The 23590-nt window shown below is 47.5% G+C and overlaps 1 protein-coding gene across 1 annotated transcript in view; it reads right to left on the bottom strand.

The window, feature by feature from the left end:
* LOC147639870 (putative methyltransferase PMT6) overlaps positions 1 to 23590 on the bottom strand; it is a 64295-nt gene that overhangs the window by 23110 nt on the left and 17595 nt on the right. The window contains exons 3-6 of the mRNA XM_086774921.1: positions 8960 to 9249; positions 8491 to 8868; positions 7930 to 8182; positions 7681 to 7810 (exon numbers count right to left, since the gene is read on the bottom strand). Of these exons, the coding sequence (XP_086631047.1) occupies positions 7681 to 7810; positions 7930 to 8182; positions 8491 to 8868; positions 8960 to 9249 (1051 nt within the window). The remainder of the gene's footprint in view (positions 1 to 7680; positions 7811 to 7929; positions 8183 to 8490; positions 8869 to 8959; positions 9250 to 23590) is intronic.

Below are 23590 nucleotides of genomic sequence, written 5' to 3' on the forward strand. Positions count from 1 at the left end.
CTACCTCCGAAACTATCCACAAATACTACGATCTCATCAATGTATAGGCCAAAGAGTGTAGGTGAGAGTGGGCAGCCCTGCTTAACCCCAACAGTGCTACATATATCTCCCGAGGTCCCACCAGGTGCACTTACTCGGCCAAGTACTGAGAGAGAGAAAGAGAGAGAGAGTATATTAAATGTCTTCAAAAGACCCAGTGGGTCTATGAGACCAAAAGTGATACAATAGTGTCCATGTAATCTCATCATGGTACTACAAAAGAAAACAAAGACTAGAGCTATGAGCTGTGAATGTCAAATCTGAACCATATGATACAAAGTGGGATCATCATCATCATGCAACCTATGGAGCTAACCCCCCAGTAGGGGGAGGGGGCCATCAAGGATATTAAGCATGGGGTTAGCCTATAGAAGGCTTTGCAGATCTGCCGGGCATGGGAAGGTGACTTTGTGCCTCTTCAAGATCTCCTCAAGCTAGGGCTGATGTCTGTGTTGCTAGCGAGGTCCAGGGAGTCTGGGACGTCGGGCTCACTGTAGTCGTGGCCCAGTCTAGAGTCACACCAAAGTGGGGTCTAGCGGGGGGTCCGGCTCTTGAGAATGTGTGGGCCGATGAGGCTATGGGTATGCCATCCATGGCTGGTGGGGCGTCCTCTCGCGATCGGAAGAACTGAGTGATGGTCGCTTGGGACCAAGATGGATGTCTCCCATGAGGTCTTGACTCCCTAATCAGTGAGTCTCTGTGGCAATGAAGCTCTAGCAGGAAGAGGGCCACACACCATTGATCTAGGTAATCCATGATCCTGGGTAAGGATCCAAACCCCTCTTTGAGGAGACAGTGGAACCTCCCTCAAATCTCATAATATACGGTGCACTTGCATATGAAGTGCTCCTCTGACTCGACCTCCTACTGGCACATAGTGCATATCCTCTCCTCACAAGGTATTTGCATGGCTCTCCCTGTCTCTATCCTCAAGCAATGTGATGACACCCGCAACTGACCCACTGCAATCCACATGGCATGTGACATGTATATGTGAAGATATTTGGCCCTCAGTATGAAACATCCTCTTTAATCCTCATGAAAGTATCCATGTAGTACTACCGTTGTGGCTCATGTATTGTGATCCAGGTATCCTGTATGTATAGTCCCAGTAAACCATATCTGATCACCCGGTTCCTATCATCCTGAGAGAGCCTGATGAATGGGGAGTCCGGGTCATACTGGAGTGGGGGGAGGCGATCCATCCTGGGCCCTGCATCGTGAACCAAGACTCGTGCCCATCTAGTAGAGGTACTCTTCCGTACAGTCACATACATTCCCTGGAGAGTCCCGAGGCCCGCCCTACAGTCCTCCCAACAACTAGCAGTGGGGAGCATCATGACCTGAGGCCTCTCTATCTTCGGCCATTTGGCCGCTATAAGATCGGGTGCCCAAAAGGGTGCTCCATACATCAATGCCAAAGCGACCAAGGTGTCAAATAGCCACATCTTAGTCCTCGGCTCCTGGAAATGGACTTGGAAGCATTGTCTCCATGAGAGCAAGAGAAGCATACCCTTGCATCAGTCTAGCCTGGGGTTCCTTTCGTGCCTTAACAAAGGTATTAATCTTTTCTAGCTCCTTGTTTTGTTCTTGTACACTTTCATAACCTCGATGTATCTTAGCCACTGTGCATCTATCCACTGACGTCATAACATGTTAGTATGTCTAGCTTGATAGCGCTTTTTCCTTAACCATCTTCTAATGCACTTCTCTACTGGCGATGTTTAGGTTAGAGCTTGCTGACAACTTTGTTTCTGATGCATTGACAACCAACAATCCCTATTCTCATCATTAAAATAGAATTTGAAGTTTTGTCCTTCATTGCATCCAAATCCATGTACTTGGTTTCTTGACTGGGGAATATATTGTTGACAACACATGCATCTAGTTTTGATTAAAACCTAGAGGTGAGAGTGATGAATGTGAATGGCGGAGTTGTTAGTGCTTGTAGTGGAGCTTGTGTGCCTCTGCTGACTAGAAGTAGCCAGCTTGTGTGGACATTATGTTACCCAATGAGGTCCTTTTCGTAATGGTAACATTGTATCAGGGGCCTTTCACTTGTTGTGTTCATGTCTCTCCCCTTCCATGAGACAGATGTTTAAAACATAAGCACTGGTGTTGCTTCTTGCATGACCTAGAAATCGGACATGATATCTAGTGGCTCCTCATAATAGTCATGATTAAGTTTAGACTCACACAAATATTCATTTTCTTCTAATGGTTCTTGGACCAAAACTTGATTGATCAAAGTAATATTTAGTGGAGGTGGTTGAGGTGGCATGACAGGTGGTGGTAAGGGCATGTCAAGCACCCTATACATTCCCTATGTATTACCTTGTTCTAGCACATGTGTAGGTCTAGTATTACCACTATGGGGGGTGGGTGGTGCTAGTGAAGCTAGGGTTGGTAGTACACATATGAGCGTGCTATCTCCACTGGGCTGCCCATGTAGATGAAACTGAGTCGAGATGTGAAAAGAGGGGATGTGTTGAAGACCATAACCTTGGTTTTCCCAAGGTTTACTGTGAGATCCCGCTGTGCACAAAAGTCCTGTAATGTGTCAAGATGCCTCTGGAGAGCCTCTGGAGAATCTGCACGCATAAAGGCAGTATGGAAACAAGGATGCCTGCTCCCCCTCCTCTCTTTATGTGCTCAACATCATGTTCGTCGGACAAGCTTTAATCAAGTGGAAAGATAGACCTAAGGAAGGTTTCACTTGGGAAAACATTAGTGTGCTCAAAAGGCGATTTCCCACTTTTGTTTTTGAGGACAAAAACTCTTTCTCAAAATGGGGGAGAAATGTAAGGGCAACGGTCCTACGGGGGCTTGACCATAGCTCGGGTGCAAGCTTAAGGCATAGCCAAGATATGAGGGCCGCTAATGGGGTTTAGGGGTCAAGAGTGGCTCAGTGATTTAGTCTATGGCATCAGGATATTCACATGATGGGCAGACGGCTAGTGTTTGTGGATGTGGACTAGGGTTTTATTATAAAACTCAATAGGGTCACTTAGAGCCACACTATTCTTGTGCGGTCCAATGGTACTGGAGATCTCCTCTGATAATCCTCCTGGGCATCTCACCCACCCTATGACCGACTCATATAATGCCATGATCCCCCAAATCATGTCTGATGTTACCCCCAAATCCTGGAGTCTCTGCGGTCCTCTGCCATAGCCGCATTTCCATCCACCAGCTGATCTACCACAAGACCCCCTACTGGCATCATGCCCCAGAACGATTGGTATGACAAGGAATGCTGCACAGCACGTGAGGGTCTCCTACGCGAGGTTGCAACTGGCCAAATCTGAGAGCGAGATGCTCAAAGGATTAACCAATACACAACCAGACGTAAGAAACAAGCACATGTTAAGGGCCAATACAAGGACTTACACCAATCTCTCAAGGTGGAACTGTACTAAGGGTTGGAAGAAAATCTGGGAGAAATGCCCACCCACACCCATCACATCTCCATCCATATGGCACACATATGCATGATCCCTATAGGAAGTTCAGATCAGCCCCCCATCCCACCACCATCACATCCACATCCCATCACATCCACCTTCACACCCGCCATGGTAGCCCGAGCCATCCAGACAGTCAAGAACGGTAGATCATAGGACCACGAGGGCCTCTTGGTAGAACACATCTCCCATGCAGGGGAGACTCTGGCACCCCTCGTGGACCATATGTTCAACCGGGCTCTTTCAGAAGGCTTCCCACCCACCAGGACAGCCCATATCATCACACCTATCCATAAAGCCGGAGATCCCATGGACCCCAACAATTATAGGACTATTATGATTGGCCACACACTAGCCAAACTTTATGGGTCAGTACTTGAGATTCAGCTCAACACACTAGCAGAGAGACATGGGGACATAGCATCAGGGCAGGTAGGCTTCTGCAAGTCATTCTCTACTTTGGATCACATCTTCACCCTCCGAGCCATCATAGAAGAGGCCAGAGCGTGACACCGACGGGTTTACTGTTGCTTTATGGATTTCCCAAAGCATTTAATACGGTGTCGCGAGCCAGACTGGTGTAAGATTGTGGTGAGCTGAGATGTGAGGTCGGCTAGTGGGAGATTGGGGTTTACATATGTTAGATGTTGGTAGAGATGGTCGGAGTAAGTTAAGTCCCCATCATGGTGGAAGTGAATCTGGGTGTAGCGGGAGATGGCGATGGTGGTGGTGGTGAGGATGGTCAGGAAAAGCTGAGGCTGAAGGAGAGATAGGCATGGTCGGCTCAAAGGGGCGGGTGGGAGTGCTGAAGGTATGTATGGATGTGGCTAAAGCCGGAGATCCCATCAGGTAATCCACTGTCCTCGAGCCTCCGCCATGTGGGAAGCATGTGAGAGCTCCAAAAGAAGGCCAACGGGACATCCCGTTGAAGATAGCTGAGCCTTGTGTGGTCCCCAGCACAATGAACTCTCTCCCTGATGCTGTAATGTCCCCTCTGTCTTGTGATGCTTGCTGAATGCGAATCTCCTCCGAGTCTATCGCTTGCATGGTCGGCTCCTCCTGGTCCTGTACAAGTGCCTGCTCGCTCCAAGTCTTGGCGTTGAATTCCCCTAAAAGGAGAACTTCGCCCAAGCATGAGAACTCAATGATGTCTGAATGGAGGGGATAAAACTGCTCTCCCTCCTGTAGAATGGCATATGAGGACTTCCTAGGTGGGAACTAACATACTGCAATGTGTATACATCTCTCTAGTGTGACCTGCAACCTCACCCGCATAAAGCGTCTCTGTCCCTGCGGACTATGGTGATCATGGGCTGTAGATGTGTGCTGAATAGTACCGCCACTCCGCCAGACCCGCGTCCCCACCACATGTGCGTGGAGAGAGAGAGAGATCGCACAACACAATGATGAATGAATTATGATAATACTTCCACCATGTACATTGCTTTTATAGGCATCAAGCCTCTTCTTTGGACCTAGACCTTAATAAGGGTTGTTCACACCCTAAGGAGGTGTTCACACCAATGGACACACTACTAGACTCCGAAATACCCAATAGTAGTCTTGGTACCGATGTCTTTGTATCGAGCAGATGATATGTCTTGGTGCTTAGCAGGGTCCAAGGCTCAAGCAAACGATAACCTCTTGCACTTATGAGAAAATATGCAAGGAGAAATATAAAAGAGAGAAGAAATGACATCATGCTCTCCAAGAGGTGTAAGATCCTCTTCCCTAAGAGTCACCAACTTCTAGATGTAACCTTCTTGGGTTTGATTATTTGATTGGATTTGCAATCTGTGTGACTTTGTGAATCCATTCCTAGTAGACTTGACATAAGTTGAGGACGAAAAGCAAGCTTAGAGTCGAATTGTTATATATGGTATCATAAAAGTGCACAATCATGCCAATGAGGTGGTGGTAGCTCGAGTGGTGAAGGTGGTGATTATTAGGGTTAGCACAGAAGAAGCTATGGAGGATGGAAGATATCCATACTGTGCATGTGCAGAGAGAAAGAGAGGGAGAGAGAGAGTATACTCAAGAGAGTTTTTGAACGACTCAATAACTATTGATTAATGTTGTAATAAGCGTCAAGGAGTACAGTGCTTTTATAGGCTTATAGCTGTAGTTAATGGGCCAACAGGCGCTGAGGACTCTCTCACTTCAGCACCCATCAAGAAAACCTCCTTGCAGTGAACACACTAAATGTCCTCAAACTCAAGGCTGTTCTTACTGAACTGGCTCACGGGCGTGGCTTCCATAGCAGCTCTGGATGCAGGCAATGATCTAGACCTTGCATTGTCTAAGATGAAAGCTTCAAGGCCTGTGTCAAGGTAAAGATCTCTCACATCAAAAGCCCAACTTCTACACTTGTACCAACGCAGGCCAAAGTCTTCATCTTCATCTTCAAAATCGACCGCTCTGGACATAAACTCTTGCAGCATGTCTGCAGGGGTTTTCTTCGTCGCCATGGCCATCAACCAGAGAACACACACAGCATGTTCATCTCGCAGCGCCTACACACAGCCTTGTGGTGGAAGCTACAAAGCCCTCTGCCTCCTCTTCCAAAGCTGAGGTCATCGTCAACACCATCACCAGAAAGAGGTCCATCCATGGGCAAAGCTTTGTGCAAAGGGCTCCCTGTTGAATCTTCGTGCTCAAGAAACTCTTCCTTGCAGCAACGAGGGCAAACACCGTGGAGAAGCAGCGAACTAGACGGAGGCCTGCCGAACTGGGCAGAGCAGGCCAAGGGCACCGGCAGCAGCAGTAGTGCGCCCTGCACTAGTGCTGCCCGAAATGGGCGGCGGATAACGCAGCGCTCGGCTCCAAAGTGGCGATAACAAGCAGAAACCCTAGACTAGCTAAACCTGGGTGGTTAGCGCAAAAGCAGCTATGGAGGATGGAAGATATCTGGATCTCTCACCTCATAGTTGCCCATTGCTTCTCTAGCTTGAATTGCTCAATATTCCCGTTTTCAACCATCCTTGTGAACCATAGTCACATGGGACGCGAAATGGGGACGGGGAACGGGGACGGAAAAGATTGAGAATGGCCATTCCCTGTGACTATAGAGTGACATGGGACGGGAATGGGAACGGGAAGATGCTGCCATCCCCAACATTCCCGAGTCTAAAAATGCCCATTCCTTGTGACTATGTTGTGAACCTATAGACCCCCTACATAGACAAGCTAACTCGCCTCCCAATCATAGGTCCAAGTGACTCGCTGACCACCCCAATCCCATAGGCTAAGGTTCACCCGTGGACCATGTCTTGAGCCAAGACCTGGGCTTGCTGGCATCCACAACTGCACTCCTCACTAGAGCATTGGATTATAACCATAATACAATTGATCCACACAATAGGCCAACCCCATATAAATATCTGTCAACGTATTACTAGCTTATCACCCGTGGTATATCTTTGCACTCCCATTCCAACTTCTGGAAGCGATTGTACAACAGCTTCCATACTTCTTACTTCATGGGGTGTGGGATGATGCACCCACCACTACATGGCCTGTGGTATATCTTTGCACTCCCATTCCAACTTCTGGAAGCAATTGTCGTAGAACAGCCTCTGTTACTTCTTTCTTTGGCTTGTTGCCTGCAGAAGCCTCCCAGTGGACTCATGCACATCAGGTCCCAGTGCAGCTATTCCCCTCACTCTCACAGATTTAGTCTCCCACCAAGAGCAGCCAGCTATGGAGGGAGTCCCTCCATCTATGTTTGTATATTTCACCTCTATAGAAGGTTCTAATCTGCTCTTGAGCAGATGTTTCATTCTTTTATGGAAGGATATTTTCTTGAGGAAAAAAGGACACTCTACCAGCAAATCGGGCAAGATGTTGCAACTCCCTATCTCGCATCCCAACCATGCCACCAAGGCTGACAAAATTTATATCCACTTCAACCTAGTACACATCGATGTAATAAAAAGGGTGTAAAACTCAAGGCTCTCACATTTTCATGAAAACAAAACCGTGCAGCCAACACCACCCTCGTTTTGTAGCTGCTGCGTCAAAGTTATTCAAAAGTTCCCAGGGCAATTACTTTAGCACCGAGGGCTCAAACATTTGTAAAAAACTCAGTATTGTCAAAATGGAGGAACAAAAAGAAGTAACATACAAGATGGCACAGTGGGAAAAAACAGCATGTATTTTAAAAAGGTAATATTCGCACCAAAGGACGCAGCATTCGATCCATCTCCCACATAATGTCTGCCATTTGGCAGCCTTTTCTTTTGGCTGATATAACACGGAAAGCATGAAGAAAGTCATAGGTTCTAGGGTATGTTGAGAAAGGTTCGCACCTGCAGTTAGACAAGTTTTAGCAGTTCAGGGACCTGGATTCTAAAGCATTGATATTTGGATGGGAGAACTCTGAAACACTTTAGCAAAAGGAAGTGAAGGTTTATTCTTAAGGACTGACCAGTCATGAAAAGTTCCAATCAACCCTCGATCATAAACAATAGGCAATGTGTTCTTTCCAACTGAAGGCACTACATTCATCACCCATAAGGGTTTGTCAACCAAAGCCGTTGCAAAACCACCATAGTATGCATTCATATCCATCACATTGTGGACATGATTTTCTGGAACGTTCAAAATGCTCCAATAGTAGGCCACTTGCTCCTTCCAAAATGCAGTATCTGCTTTAAACTGGGTTGTGCTCCCTCCCAGACCTGCATTCCTTTGAATTGATTTGATGTTAGTGTTTCCTTGTGCTAAATACAAAAGAGAAAAGCCTTGAGATTGAATACAGAGCAAGGTCTGTCCACATCAAAGGGGGCTCGTCCAGGCCACTCATGAGGGATGGACCGGTAATCTTGCCCAACCCATCCCATGGATGCAGAGTGTTCTGTATCCAACCTGAGATCCTACTTCACATGGTTTGAGACTTAGCCCTCCATCTTTATGCATGAACTACAAGCCAAATTCACCGTAATACAAAAAATCACGTCTTTCTAGCTAGTGCAACCCACAGTGTTACCTTCAAGGCGCTGAGGTGGAGCCCAGAGACGAGCTGGCCAAGGAGGAAGTGGCCTGATATCTTCAGCTTCTGGGGCACGGTAGATGCAATTTTGCATCGGCTTGTTCCAAGACTTGTCCGGATCATCTTTCTCATCACATAGCGACGATGTAGGATTTAGGGCATTCTTCAACTGACAAGCTCGGTCGGATGTTTTTTGCCAGATGGCAGTCTGAACTTCATGGGCTACAAGCTCCCAGCAAATTGAAGTTGTAAAGTTCATAATCAAGCTCCATTCTTGAGGAAAATCTTTATCTGACCTGTAAGCTGGTGGAGCGGAGTATACAAAGTATCCTTTTGGCCTCAAGACCCGGTCAACTTCTTTCAGCAACACCCCATCTATCAATAAGAGGCCAAAAATGTAATCAAGCACACTTTTCTAATTACAACAGAGGCAACATATATTCATATAAGTAAATTACTTGCTTACCAAACTTATGCCAATCGACTCGGCAACGCGAACAGTGCACCAGCTCAAAGGATTTGCTTGGATAGGGTAGACGTGTGGTGGCCAGAACCGAGAGCATGGCAGAAATGCCTCGTTCTAGAGCAAACTGAAGCTGATTTTCATGCTCATCTCTTGGTGCAAACGACATGGTATTTATTCCCAGTTGAAGAAGATAGGCAGAAAAGCTTCCTACACCACAACCTACATCCAGTACCTGTACAACGCCTGATGTACTTAATGTTCCTTCCCCATTGCTTATCATTTTACCTAGTCTGTGCAAAATTCCAATAGGCAATTCTCTCGTGAGCCAAAATCAAGTTAATATATAAGAATAAATCCAGACTATCATATTTAAATTCAACACCACTTGGCAACCCCCTTGTTAGAAAACCAAAAATGCTGGCAGAAGACACATGCACATAGCATTGAAACATAAAAAGAAGCCCTAAACTCACATATGAAAATTGATATTAATGAGCAAGCTGCTCTAGAGCAACATACAACCCTGCACTGCAGGCACAACAGGAAGGCAGAAATTTGCTGGAGGCAACTATGTGTGGCAGGCCCCTTGAAGTTGAAAGACTTTTCTCTGCAGGGCTCCTCTACTGCAATATGAGGGGGGCCTTCCCTGCAGCGGGGACCAATCAGCCTTCTTCTGCCCAAACCCCACCAGCACCCCCTACTAGCAGTTTACTGGCTAATCATCTGTATCCATCCTGCTAACATGTATACCAGACCTATCAGTCCTTGCTCAAGACACCAGAGCTGCTGCTTGGCCCACTTCTGCTGCTACCCCGCCCACTGCTCAGTGCTATCCAGACCTGGCCTATCCTGGTCGTATGACCTGGGCCCAAGATTAGGGATTAGTGGGCAGATACTTGGCTCTAAAACAAGCTTCATGGCCTTTATAGCAAGTTAGCTATGTATGGTTGGCTTGCCAGATGTTGGTAATAGGCAAGGACGCTGGAGTTCTTGCATACGTGGTAAGCAGCACAGGGAATCCTTTCCGAAGTAGGCTTCCAGGCGGGCTTCGAAACCATTGGAGTTGATTCACACTGACTTGTGTGGACCACAGCAGATACCATCCTTGGGAGGATCTCTCTACTTCATGCTGCTTGTTGATGATTGTACCAGATTCGCGTGGGTCTACTTTCTTTCCCAGAAGGACCAAGCTTTTGCTTGGTTCAAGGATTGGCACGTGATGGTGGAGAAAGAGTCTGGATATCAGGTTAAGACTCTCAGGGCTGATAAAGGAGGTGAATTCTCCTCGATTGCATTTTTCAGGTTTTGTGCAGACCATGGCATCAAAAGGGAATTGGCCAATACCAGATCGCCTTCGGAGAATGGAGTTGTTGAACGTAAGAACAGGACTGTGGTGGAGATGGCGAGGACCATGCTGGAGCAGCGTGATTTTTCTCGTCCACTTTGGGGTGAGGCTGTGGCAACGGCTGTCCATACCATTAACCGCTCTCCGACGACTTCTGTACCCCATATGACTCCATTTGAGGCATATTTTGGCAGGAAACCCGATGTCTCGCACTTCCGTGTCTTTGGGAGTGACGCGTATGTACATATTCCGAAGAAGCAGAGGGGGAAGCTTGACTCCAAGTCCCGCAAGTACTTGTGGGGTATAACTCTCTTTCCAAGGGACACAGGTTGTATGATCCAGAGAGGAATGAGATTGTTGTCAGCCGGGATGTGGTCTTTGACGAGCATGTTCCAGCGTCCACTGTCGAGGAGCCGCCACTTCTTGGAGATCCAGAGGAGTCTGATGATGATTCCCAGTCTTTCATTCCAGTTGATCCACCTCAGTCATCACAAGAGGGTGAGCCCGCAGCTGGAGTTAAGCCCCCGCGACCACAGGAGGCTCCACGATCTGTTCGAGTACCTAGGTGGTTGTTAGACACCCTTTGGGAGTGAGGTGTCACAGAGCTACCCTCCGAGTGGACCACAGAGGACGGCCCTCAAAGATCACATCGAGTCCGAGATAAAAGCAACACGGCGGAGCTTCTTCAGGTGAACTATGCTTTGATGTCTCGTATCATGCGGGGCAAAGAGCCCACTTCCGTAAAGGAAACCCTTTCACAGGATACTTGGAGGAAAGCCATGCAGGTGGAACTTGATGCCATCGAGAAGAACAACACTTGGGAGTTGGTACCGAGGCCGTCGAAGCGGTCAGCCGTTGGTGTCAAATGAGTCTTTAAGACCAAATACACGTCTGATGGGTGGGTGGACAAACACAAAGCCAGGCTTGTGGCTAAAGGTTATGCTCAGCGGCCAGGCATCGACAACGAGGATACCTTTGCACCGACAGCGCGGATGACCACGATTCGGACCGTTCTTGCCCTTGCTTCTTCTCAGAGGTGGCCCGTGTATCAGATGGATGTAAAATCTGCGTTCCTTAATGGTGACCTGCAGGAGGAGGTGTATCTTGAGCAGCCTCCCGGCTTTATTGTTCCAGGATCGGGCGGGATGGTTTACAGGTTACGTAAGGCCTTGTATGGTCTTAAACAGGCTCCCAGGGCTTGGAATCAGAAGATTGATTCCTTCTTTATTCGGACTGGATTTCAGAGATCGGTTGCAGATCCGAACCTGTATCTCTTTCGGGAACGCGGCATGGTCACACTCATCATCCTTTATGTGGATGATCTCATTCTCACCGGCGGTCATGTGGAGCACATTGGAGTGACGAAGGCTGCCTTGTCAAAGGAGTTTGAGATGACCGACTTAGGCTTACTCCACTTCTTCTTGGGATTGGAGATCTGGCAGACCCAGAGGGGGTTTTTCGTCTCTCAGCAGCGGTATGTTCATGAGTTGCTTAAGGCCTTTGGGATGGAGAACTGCAAGCCTATTACTTCGCCGATGGACCCGAACACAAAGTTAACCGTTACAGATCCTTGTGAGCCAGTTGATGCCTCGCAGTACCGGAAGTTGGTTGGTTCATTGATCTGGTTGCTGAACACCAGATTGGACTTGAGCTTCTCCGTGGGGCTGCTGAGCTCTTTTATGCAGACGCCATTGAAGACTCATTGGGACGCAGGATTGCGGATCTTGCGGTATCTGCAGAGTACGAAGGATCTGGGACTCTTTTACACAGGAGGGAATGGAGCCAAGCTCCAAGGTTGGAGTGACTCAGATTGGGGAGGAGATCTACACACGAGGAGATCTACTTCAGGATACAGTTTTACCCTCGGCTCAAGAGCATTTCTTGGAGCAGCAAGAGGCAGCCAACTATTGCCCTTTCTTCGACAGAGGCAGAGTATCGGGCTGCTTGTGGTGCTGCTTGTGAGGTTGTATGGCTGCGGAGGCTGCTAGGCGAGATTGGGTTTCCACATAGGGAGCCCACCGTCATCCAGTGCGATAACCAGAGTTGTATAGCTATTGCTCAAAACCCGGTTTTCCATGTCCAGACCAAGCATATAGAGATACAGTATCACTTTGTACGTGAGAAGATCTTGGCTGGTGACATCTTGCTACTTTATTATTCGACGGAGGACAATGCGGCGGACCTCTTCACGAAGTCTCTACCTCAAGCTACACTCAGGCGGCACTCCAGCTCCCTTGGGTTGGTTTCACAGCCAGGAGCTGAGAGGGGGTGTTAGAAGTCATCTCCTGTCTATATTCATACACCAGGGCCTCTGTTGTGGGTGTGCCCGCCCTGTATAAGGTGTTTTATCATTTATCCACACTCCCCATATTTTTCCCTATTTTTCCCATTTTTCCTAGTGGTGGGAGAGTTGCCAGAGGATGCCAGGAGCACTCCGGTGCTGGTCGACTGGATGTTCATCAGTCGTGGGCTACTGGGCTGCTGGCCGACTGGATTTCATCAGTCGTGGGCATTCATCTGCTGGCCGACTGCATTTATGCAGTCGTGGGACTCTTTCCAGCAGTCATGGGCACTTTATCTGCTGGCCGACTGCCCTCTCTGGGTTGTATATATAGCCCCTTTGCCCCCACCACTTCCTCATTCAGTTTTCTCGGGATCTTGTGTATAGAGAAGAGTTTACACACCTATCTCTCTGTGTTTCTTGTGCTGTTTATTTTCTACAGTCTACTTGCTCTTGTCTACCCAAGTTTGGTTATCATTTCCGCTGCATATTCTGACATGCCGCGTTCCCAAAAGAGATAAAGGTTCGGATCTGCAACCGATCTCTGAAAGCCAGTCCGAAAAAAGAAGGAATCAATCTTCTGATTCCAAGCCTTGGGAGCCTGCTTAAGACCATACAAGGCCTTACGTAACCTGTAAACCATCCCTTCAGATCCTGGAACAATAAAGCCTGAAGGCTGCTCAACATACACCTCCTCCTGCAGGTCACCATTAAGGAACGCAGATTTTACATCCATTTGCTACATGGGCCACCTCTGAGAAGGAGCTGTTAGAAGTCATCTCCTGTCTAGATTTATACACCAGGGCCTTTGTTGTGGGTGTGCCCGCCCTTATGAGGTGTTTTATCATTTTTCCTCACTCCCCGTATTTTTTCCCATTTTTCTGAGGCTTGGGAGGGTTGCCAGAGGATGCCAGGAGCACTCCAATGCTGGCCGACTGTATGTTCATCAGTCGTGGGCTACTGGGCTGCTGGCCGACTGGATTTCCTCAGTCGTGGGCATTCATCTACTGGCCGACTGCATTTATGCAGTCGTGGGACCTATTCAGCAGTCATGGGCACTTTATCTGCTCGCCGACTGCCCTCCCAGGGATGTATATATAGGCCCCCAGTCCCCATACCTTATTTGTATCATTTCTCGGGATCTTCTTGTGTATATAGAGCAGAGTTACACGCCTACATCTCTCTCTCTCTTGTGCTGTTTTTTTGCATGCGTTTTGTTGGGTTTTATGCTGTGTATGCACCCAGAGGAGTGCTAGTGATCATCAGTAGATTACTGGGGCACTTTTTACTTCAGTTAGTGGAGGTTTTTTCCCCCAGTTTAGCTTAGTTTCACTTATATTCAGTTTATAGGTGTTTTGGTCCACCCGGCACATTTTATGGCCGGACATGTGAACACATATCTTTAGGTCACTATTATGTGGCTATTGTACTTCACTTTTCTATCAAGCATAATATACAAAAGTCGTGTTCTCTCTCTCTTTTGGCTTCCACGCCTGTTTGAAGCCTCTCTAAACCCTAACCCTAATACCTCTATTGCCTTCATTTGGTATTAGAGCTTTGAAGGCTTGCCATTGCAGTACACAGTCGCCTTCAGTTTCTGTCCAGCCCGTACATAAGTACTTGTCCGTACCAGTCCGCCGTACTGCAGCTTCCGTACCTGACAGCGCCGCCGTACTGCAGCTTCCGTACCTGGCAGCGACGCCGTACTGTAGCTTCTGTTCTTGTCAGCGCACGTGTACCAGCTTCGAACGACTGCGCCTGTCAGCGCCTGTACGTGCTACGTACGTCTGTACCTGACAGCGCCGCTGTACTGCAGCCTCCGTGCCTGCCTGTGCCAACTGTCACCTGCCTGCGCCGACTGTACTTGAATACAGTCGACACAGCTCTAATCGACTTTTTCATACCCGTACTGTACCCGACCTGCAGAGCACCTGTTCGCACTGTTCAGTACAGTGCTCCGTCAGAGTACATCCACTGTACTTCAACTGTACCTACAGTCTGCTCCGTACAGTAAACTGTATCTGCACATTCGCATTGCAGTCAACTTGTACCTGCTAACATCACACTGTGGTAAGCATTACAAGTTTTGAATACTGGGTATTTTTATTTTCTCTGTGAAAAACTACAGGCACTACAGGCAGACTTTATTGCAAAGAAGTCTACAGGTTTTTTGCACAGTTTTGCGTGCAGCAAATTTGGGCATTTTTGGGGCATTTTGGCATTGTGTACGCCATTTGGTGCTCTACTCAGTCATTGGTGCTTTGAGCTGCACATTCAGAGGATTGAGAGTGCAGGCATATTTGGGTGAACTGTATTCAGTGGAGTACAGTTATTTTCAGGGTTTTTGCTATTGGGTTTTTTGATAAACAGGTACAACATTGTGCGTAGGCATAATGGCAAATCAACAGCAAAGTGATGTATTCACGTATTTGTCTAAGGAAGACAAATTGGATGGCACGAACTACTCCTTGTGGAGTTTTATGCTGAAAAATGTGCTTGTGGCAAAAGGTCTTTGGGATTTTGTTAGTGGTGATGAACCACGTCCAGGTCCATTGGCTCCAGAGACTCCTCCCCAAGGGGGTGCTCGTGGACGAGGACAACAGGTACAGGCTCCAGGGCAGTCAAAGAACAAATGCTCAAAAGACATGGGATGCCAGGGATGCACAAGCTTTGTCACTCATTGCATTGTCAGTACAGAGGTCCATTATACCTCATATTCGTTCAGCTGGCTCTTCACAGAATGCATGGGTGACTTTGGAGCAGATGTATGTTGCTCGTAATGAGGCTAGGATCTCATTTTTGAAAAGAGAGCTGGAAAATCAGAAAATGAATGAAGGAGATGATATGTCTAGCCACTTAAACAAGCTGCAGGATTTGAGAGAGCAACTCATCAATGTGGATGAGATTATTCCTGAGACACAGCTTGTGTCCACCATCTTGCACTCTTTGCCAAGATCTTACTTGGCTTTTCATACCTCTTTGAACCTCAGCATGAGGAATGCTGTTGAACCCCTCAAGTATCAGGAACTTGTTGCTCTCTTACTACAAGAGGAGCAAATGAGGAAGAATATGAATATGAACACAAATGCTGAACAAGCATTTACTACAGGTCAAAAGGGGAAAGGAAAAACTCAGCCAAAGAGTTCAAATCAAAATTCAGGTGATGGTGGTTCTTCACAGGATACCAAGAAAGGTGATGGACAGCCCAAGAAGAAGGGCAAATGTCATTACTGTAAGAAGCCAGGTCACTACATCACGGAATGTAGGAAGAGGATTGCCAAAGAGAAGGCAAAGGAAGCTGGGATGTCTGTTAATGATACTTCTAAAGCTCCTCCAGAGACTGCTTCTTTTGTTGAGGACAGGGATTACTGTTTTTATACATGCAGCTATCATGCCTCTTGGTCTTCACAGGCACTCAATATGACAGAGCATGCATGTACTTGGTATTTTGATAGTGGTGCCTCAAAGCATATCACATCTCGCAGGGATTTGTTTAGTCATGTTGGCCCTGCCCCTGTTGGCAAAACTGTTCAGTGTGCCAACAATGCTTCATATCCAGTTCGTGGCATTGGGGAGATTCAGCTTACAGCCATTGATGGCTCCATTCTCCGCCTTACAGATGCCTTATATGTACCAGGGATAAAGAAGAATTTGTTGTCCATTTCTTCTTTAGCACATTGTGGTATGCAAGTCCACTTTGATGATGATAAATGCATGGTCAGAGACAAAGCTAATGCCTTGCCCTTGATGCTTACTGGTACATTATGTCATGGACTTTATCAGTTGGATGCATTTCAGCCAGTGGATCAGTCTGCTTATAATGCATTCACTCTTACTCCAGCTATGGTTGATGCGGAGTTATGGCATGCTCGCATGGGGCATGTAAATTTTGGTAGTCTTATGCTTATGCAGCGACATAACATGTTTACAGATCTACCTCTCATGGAGAAGCCTCCAGATCACATTTGTGAAGGATGTATTTTGGGAAAAATGCACAGGTTTTCCTTCCCACGTGATCAGGCTCTAAGAGCAACTGCAAAGTTGCAGCTTATACACAGTGATCTTTGTGGTCCCATGCAGATGAAGTCATTAGGTGGTTGCTTCTATTTTGCAACATTTATTGATGACTTCTCTCGTATATGCTGGGTCTATCCTTTGACACAGAAATCACAGGTATATGATGCATTTTTGGCCTTTGTAGCACTTGCTGAGACAGAGTCAGGATGCAAGGTCAAGACTCTCCGTTCTGACCGAGGGGGGGAATATATGTCACATATGCTGAATTCCTTTCTTGGGAGTAGAGGTATAAAACATCAGTATACTACTCCTTACACTCCACAGCAGAATGGGGTTGCAGAAAGGAAGAATCGGTCACTCATGGAGATGGCCAGATGTATGCTAAAGGCAAAAAGGCTACCACATATCTTTTGGGTGGAAGCTGTCATGTGTGCTTGTCATATTTTGAATCGATGTCCCACAAAGGCATTGGTTTCTATTACTCCTTTTGAGGCTTGGCATGGCCGCAAGCCTTCTGTATCGCATTTTCGTATCTTTGGGTGTCTTGCATATGCACACATACCCAAAGAGTTGAGGAGGAAGCTGGATGATAAAGCCACAAAATGCATTTTTGTTGGGTATAGCCGTGAGAGCAAGGGCTACCGGTTATATGACCCACTATCCAGGAAGATATTCACTAGTCGGGATGTGATTTTTGATGAAAAATCAGAAATATCCATGGCTGGTTATGAGGTAAATCAGGCTGAAAATGATGTGTTTGAAGGTCTACTACCTATGGAGTTTCATTCCACAGTTGGTGATCCAACTCATGAGGGTACAGGACAGCCAGCAAATGATGTAGGTGGTGCAGAAATTCAGCAGCAAAATGAGCCAGAAGCTGAACCAAATATGGGGCAGCCGGCACCACAGGTCAGAAATATACCTAGATGGTATTTGAGGACATTACAGGACAGCCATTTAGAGGGTCCTCTTGCTGGTCGTACTCGTAGGGAGACAAGGACCAATGAGCATGCACACATCATGGATTTGAACTGGTTATGGCAACTAGTTTACAGGATGATGATGAGCCTGATTCATTTGTGGATGCACGAGATAATGTGCATTGGAACAAAGCCATGCAGGATGAGCTTGATTCTATTAAAAGGAATCAAACATGGGATTTGGTTGATCTGCCCAAAGGCAAGAAAGCAATTGGTACTAAATGGGTCTATAAGTTGAAAAGACATGCAGATGGATCCATTGACAAGTACAAAGCCCGTCTAGTTGCAAAGGGCTATGCGCAGAAGAAGGGCATTGATTATGAGGAGACATTTGCTCCTACATCCCGTATGTCGACACTTAGGTGTGTCATTGCATTGGCTGCACATCGTGGTTGGGTTGTTCACCAGTTGGACATAAAGACTGCATTCCTACATGGGGACCTCGAGGAGGAAGTTTATGTATTTCAGCCCATGGGTTTTGCAGAACATGGTCATGAGGGGAAAGTATGCAGGCTGAAAAAGGCCTTGTATGGTTTGAAACAAGCTCCACGAGCTTGGTATGCAAAAATAGATGCTTTTCTACTCACTCAGGGATTTGTGAACAGTCCATCAGAAGCCACTCTGTATGTAAAGAAAGAAGAGACAGATCTGCTCGTCATCAGTCTTTATGTGGATGATCTCTTGCTCATGGGATCAAATGATGACAAAATTGCAGCTTTTAAAGAGATACTGCAACAGACATTTGACATGTCTGACTTGGGGCTTATACACTACTATTTGGGCATACAGTTTGTGCAGGATAACAGAGGCATTGGGTTGTTGCAATCACATTATGTTGCTAAACTTCTGGAGAAGTTTAAATTTCAGGATTGCAAGCCTATTAGTACTCCTATGGAGCCTGGGATGAAACTGTCACTACAAGATGACAGTATTTCCTTTGATGCCACTACGTATGCTCAGGCTGTTGGGTGCCTTATTTACTTGTGTAATACAAGGCCAGATATTCAGTATGCAGTCTCTCAGTTGAGCAGATTTATGCACAGCCCACGGTTGTCACATTGGCAAGCTGTGAAGCGTGTATTCCGTTATTTGCAGGGTACCTTGTCTCTTGGATTGCTTTATCCTGAGGGGGATGACATGCAGTTATACGCTTACAGTGATTCAGATTGGGCTGGTGATTTTGATACCAGACATTCCACTAGTGGGAATTGTTTCTTTCTTGGCTCTTCATGCATTTCTTGGCTAAGCAAGAAACAGACCACAGTGGCCACTTCGTCTTGTGAGGCAGAGTACAGAGCAGCCTACACTACTAATGTTGAGTGTGTTTGGCTGCGTCGTCTCATGACTGATATGGATATTTCAGTGGAGGAGCCTACACCTATCTATACTGATAGTCAGAGTGCCATTGCTGTGGCCAGGAATCTTGTGTTTCATGCTCGCACGAAACACATTGAGATTCACTATCATTTTGTTCGGGAGAGACTCCAGGCAGGAGATATCAGTCTGATCTACTGTCCTACAGATCAGAATGTGGCAGACATCTTCACCAAAGCATTACCAAGTCCGAAATTTGAAGCATTCCGCAGTGCTTTGAATTTGTTTCCTTTTGGTGGATGATGTACAGTGATCACATATCACTCCAGGGAGGTTTGTTGGGTTTTATGCTGTGTATGCACCCAGAGGAGTGCTAGTGATCATCAGTAGATTATTGGGGCACTTTTTACTTCAGTTAGTCGAGGTTTTTTCCCCCAATTTAGCTTAGTTTCACTTATATTCAGTTTATAGGTGTTTTGGTCCACTCGGCACATTTTATGGCCGGACATGTGAACACATATCTTTAGGTCACTATTATGTGGCTATTGTACTTCACTTTTCTATCAAGCATAATATACAAAAGTCGAGTTCTCTCTCTCTCTTGGCTTCCACGCCTGTTTGAAGCTTCTCTAAACCCTAACCCTAACACCTCTGTTGCCTTCACGTTTTTGTTCTTGTGTTCCCAGATCTGGTCATCATCTCCGCAACGTATTCTGACATGGTATCAGAGCCCTAGGCTCTAGATAGTTCTTGGGATTTGTGTGAGCAAGAGGGGGGCTGCTGTGTTGCTGATTGGTGGACTGTTTTGGGCTGATTGGGAAGAGAAGGTGCAAGAGGAAGGCAGGCTGATTTGCTGGACAGCCACTTGCAGGTTTCAGTTCTTCTTTGCTCCCACCCACCCTTTTCAGAGTACATCCCCGCAATGGAAGATCTCCTTGAGATGGCCGAGAGACATGTGAAGATCCGACACTCCCCACGTTCCCCGTGGACTGTCAGTTGGACGGGAGCAACTACGGCATATGGAAGGTGATGATGGAATCCGTTCTGGAGTCTTACGACCTCTCCGATTTCGTCGTTGTTGGTGTTCCACGGTCGGAAGTAGAGGAAGGGGAGTTACCATCGATCCGAAAGGACCGGGAGGCCCAGACACAGATGCGGGATCGTGTCAACACGAGGGTCCGTTCGTTTATTTTCCTCAACTGCACACCACAGGTAATCAATCATGTAAAGCATATGACGCTGGCCAGAGGTATATGGCAGCATTTGGCCTCACTTTACAATAGGGTATCGCCCATGAAGAGGATTTCCTTGGAAGTACAGATGCGGGTTATGAACCCTGCAAAGTCGTCGACGATGCGGGAGCATATTAACAAGCTGCAGGCTCTTCAGCAGGAAGTTCTTCAGGCTGGGAAGGAGTTATTGTCAGAGGACATGGCCATCACGTTGCTGTCACATTTGCCCTCTTCGTACTCGGCATTTTACTCGTCGTTGATTACCAGTGGTGGCAGGCTCAGCACCATCACGTGGGAGGAGCTTGTGCCCATGGTCCTGGACCAAGAGGAACGATTCACGAACCCTCCTCAGGGTGGAGGTTCGGAGGCCTTTACTGGCCAACGGTCGAAAGGCCGTAACTCGGGCAAAGGGAAGGCTTCATCGGAGAAGTCTTCTGAGAAGAAGTCCGACGCTGACCACGAGAAACTGAAGGCAGAGAGGACCTGTAATAATTGTGGCGAGAAAGGCCACTATTGGAGGCAGTGTCCCAAGCGGAAGACCGAGAAGGGTGAAGATTCCTCAGCAGCAATCATGAAGACTCCGGCTTTTGTGCACCTGGAGGTGATGGACACCGATGCTTCATTTTCTTCAGGCGGAGGAGATTGGAGGACTCTCCGCAACGGATACTCGGGAGTGGACTCTCGATAGTGATGTTCCAGGCACATGGCTCCTTCCCGTTCCGGTTTACAGGATCTCTGCAAGTGTTCTGGTCATATTCTTACTAGGGATATGTCCACTATCCCAGTTCACAGTGAGGGCAGGATGGAGATAGTTCCCAATGGTGGCAGAGGGGGGAAGCATTCCTCCCAGGTGTTGTATATTCCGGCACTTGGTTTTCATCTGTTGTCAGTGCATCAGGTTTGCAAGACTGGCGTACGGGTGGAGTTTGATGAGCATTTTGTTGCTCTCCGGGACAAAGCAACAGGCCAAGTGGTTTGGAAAGGCGGAGTGGAGAATGGAGTTTACAGGCTTTCAGCACTCTCTCTCCCAGGTTCTTAGGATTGTGATGAGTGGCAGTCTGGTAATGGCTACTCAAGTGTGGATACGCTGCAGGTGCGGGCTTTCCGAGACCAAGTGGTGGATAGCTTGCCAGTAGATGGCAGCAGTTGGCAGGAACTTTCCAGTACTGATGTTGGTAGTTCTTGTGTTCGTGAGTCAGAGGAAGCTGAACAGGTCACTTATGCTCTGATGTCTCATAGTGTTCAAGACATAGAACTCCCAGTAGTTGAGGATGTTCTTTCCACGGAGACCTTTCGGAAAGCCAGGCAAGTGGCAGGTGCTTACTTGCAGAAGGAGGTGGTTTCTCCAGGCTTTGTGGTTCCGGATTCAGAGGGGGTGGTTGAAAGGTTTCATCAGGTTTCCAGAACTTATTTGTGCACCGTAACAGGTGTTGATCCTTGCGAGCAGTGTGATGTCTCGTTGACTCAGAAGCTGTATGGTTCATGGATCTGGTTGATGGACACCAGATTGGACGGGAGCTTCCTGATGAGGCCATTGAGCTCTTGGTTGTTGCAGATGTCTCTTTGGGAGGCAGGATTGCGTTTCCTGTGGTTTCTGCGGCATGCGAAGGATCATGGACTCTTGTACACAGGAGAGGGATTGTTGGATGGATCCGACTCTACGTCTGGAGTGACTCAGTTTGGGGAGGAGATTCGGACAATACGAGGGGATCTACTTATGGCCCAGGAGCAGTTTCACGGAGCAGCACGAGGTTACATTGCAAGTTTGGGCTTCCACTGGAGGAACCCATGGTCATCCAGAGGCACTTTGTTCGTGAACAGATCGTTGCTGATGACATCTTGCTAGAGTTCTGTTCGACGGAGGACAGTACGGTGGACCTCTTCACGAAGTCGCTCTCTTAGGATTTGCTCAGGCGGCACCCCAGCTCCCAGTGGTTGGTTTCACAGCCAGGAGCTGAGAGGGGGTGTTAGAAGTCATCTCCTGTGTAGATTTATACACCAGGGCCTTTGTTGTGGGTGTGCCCGCCCTTATGAGGTGTTTCATCATTTTTCCTCACTCCCCGTATTTTTTCCCATTTTTCTGAGGCTTGGGAGGGTTGCCAGAGGATGCCAGGAGCACTCCAGTGCTGGCCGACTGTATGTTCATCAGTCGTGGGCTACTGGGCTGCTGGTCGACTGGATTTCCTCAGTCGTGGGCATTCATCTGCTGGCCGACTGCATTTATGCAATCGTGGGACCTATTCAGCAATCGTGGGCACTTTATCTGCTGGCCGACTGCCCTCCCAGGGATGTATATATAGGCCCCCAGCCCCCATACCTTATTTGTATCATTTCTCGGGATCTTCTTGTGTATATAGAGCAGAGTTACACGCCTACATCTCTCTCTCTCTCTTGTGCTGTTTTTCTGCCTGCGTTTTTGTTCTTGTGTTCCCAGATTTGGTCATCATCTCCGCTACGTATTCTGACAGAAGCAAGGGCAAGAACGGTCCGAATCGTGGACATCCGTGCTGTCGGTGCAAAGGTATCCTCGTAGTCGATGCCTGGCCGCTGAGCATAACCTTTAGCCACAAGTCTGGCTTTGTGTTTGTCCACCGACCCATCAAACGCATATTTGGTCTTAAAGACCCACATGACACCAATGACTGACCGCTTCGACGGCCTTGGAACCAACTCCCAAGTGTTGTTCTTCTCGATGGCATCAAGCTCCACCTGCATGGCTTTCCTCCAAGTATCCTGTGAAAGGGCTTCCTTTATGGAAGTGGGCTCTTTGTCCTGCATAATACGAGACATCAAAGCATAGTTCACCTGAAGAAGCTCCGCTGTATTGCTTTTATCCCGGACTCTGTGTGATCTTCGAGGGCCGTCCTCTGTGGTCCACTCGGAGGGTAGCTCCGTGACACCTCACTCCCAAAGGGTGTCTAACAACCACCTAGGTACTCGAACAGATCGTGGAGCCTCTTGTGGTCGCGGGGACTCTACTCCAGCTACGGGCTCAACCTCCTGTAGTGACTGAGGTTGATCAACTGGAATGATGGTCTGGGAATCATCATCAGACTCCTCTGGATCTCCAAGAAGTGGCGGCTCCTCGATAGTGGATCGTTGAAGTAAACTTCACGATCGAGTTGGGTCAGTTCGGATACAGAAAGTAAGTTGAGGCCCAAGTTAGGAACAAGATAGGCATTGTCCAAGGTTGCTTGGTTGGGGCCTATGTTTGTGTCAAATAAGTCGGTGCCAATAGGATTTGATGGGCATCACTGTGTTGTTGCCACATCAAACTTCACCCTTAGATAGCGGGGATACTTGGGCAAAAGGCTGGAGGGTGGCGTCTGCAAGTCTTGTTGTTACATCTACTACTGTGAAGGAAAAAATGGAAGTCATGGGAGGTTAAGGTCAAGCTATAGAGAGAATCCCAGAAGGACACTCCATGGGAGAAGATGAATCAAGGGGAGTAGTAGAGCTGCT

This window comes from Cibotium barometz, chromosome 3, assembly GCF_041138505.1.
Source record: "Cibotium barometz isolate CiBa-2024 chromosome 3, ASM4113850v1, whole genome shotgun sequence".
Lineage (NCBI taxonomy): Eukaryota > Viridiplantae > Streptophyta > Polypodiopsida > Cyatheales > Cibotiaceae > Cibotium > Cibotium barometz.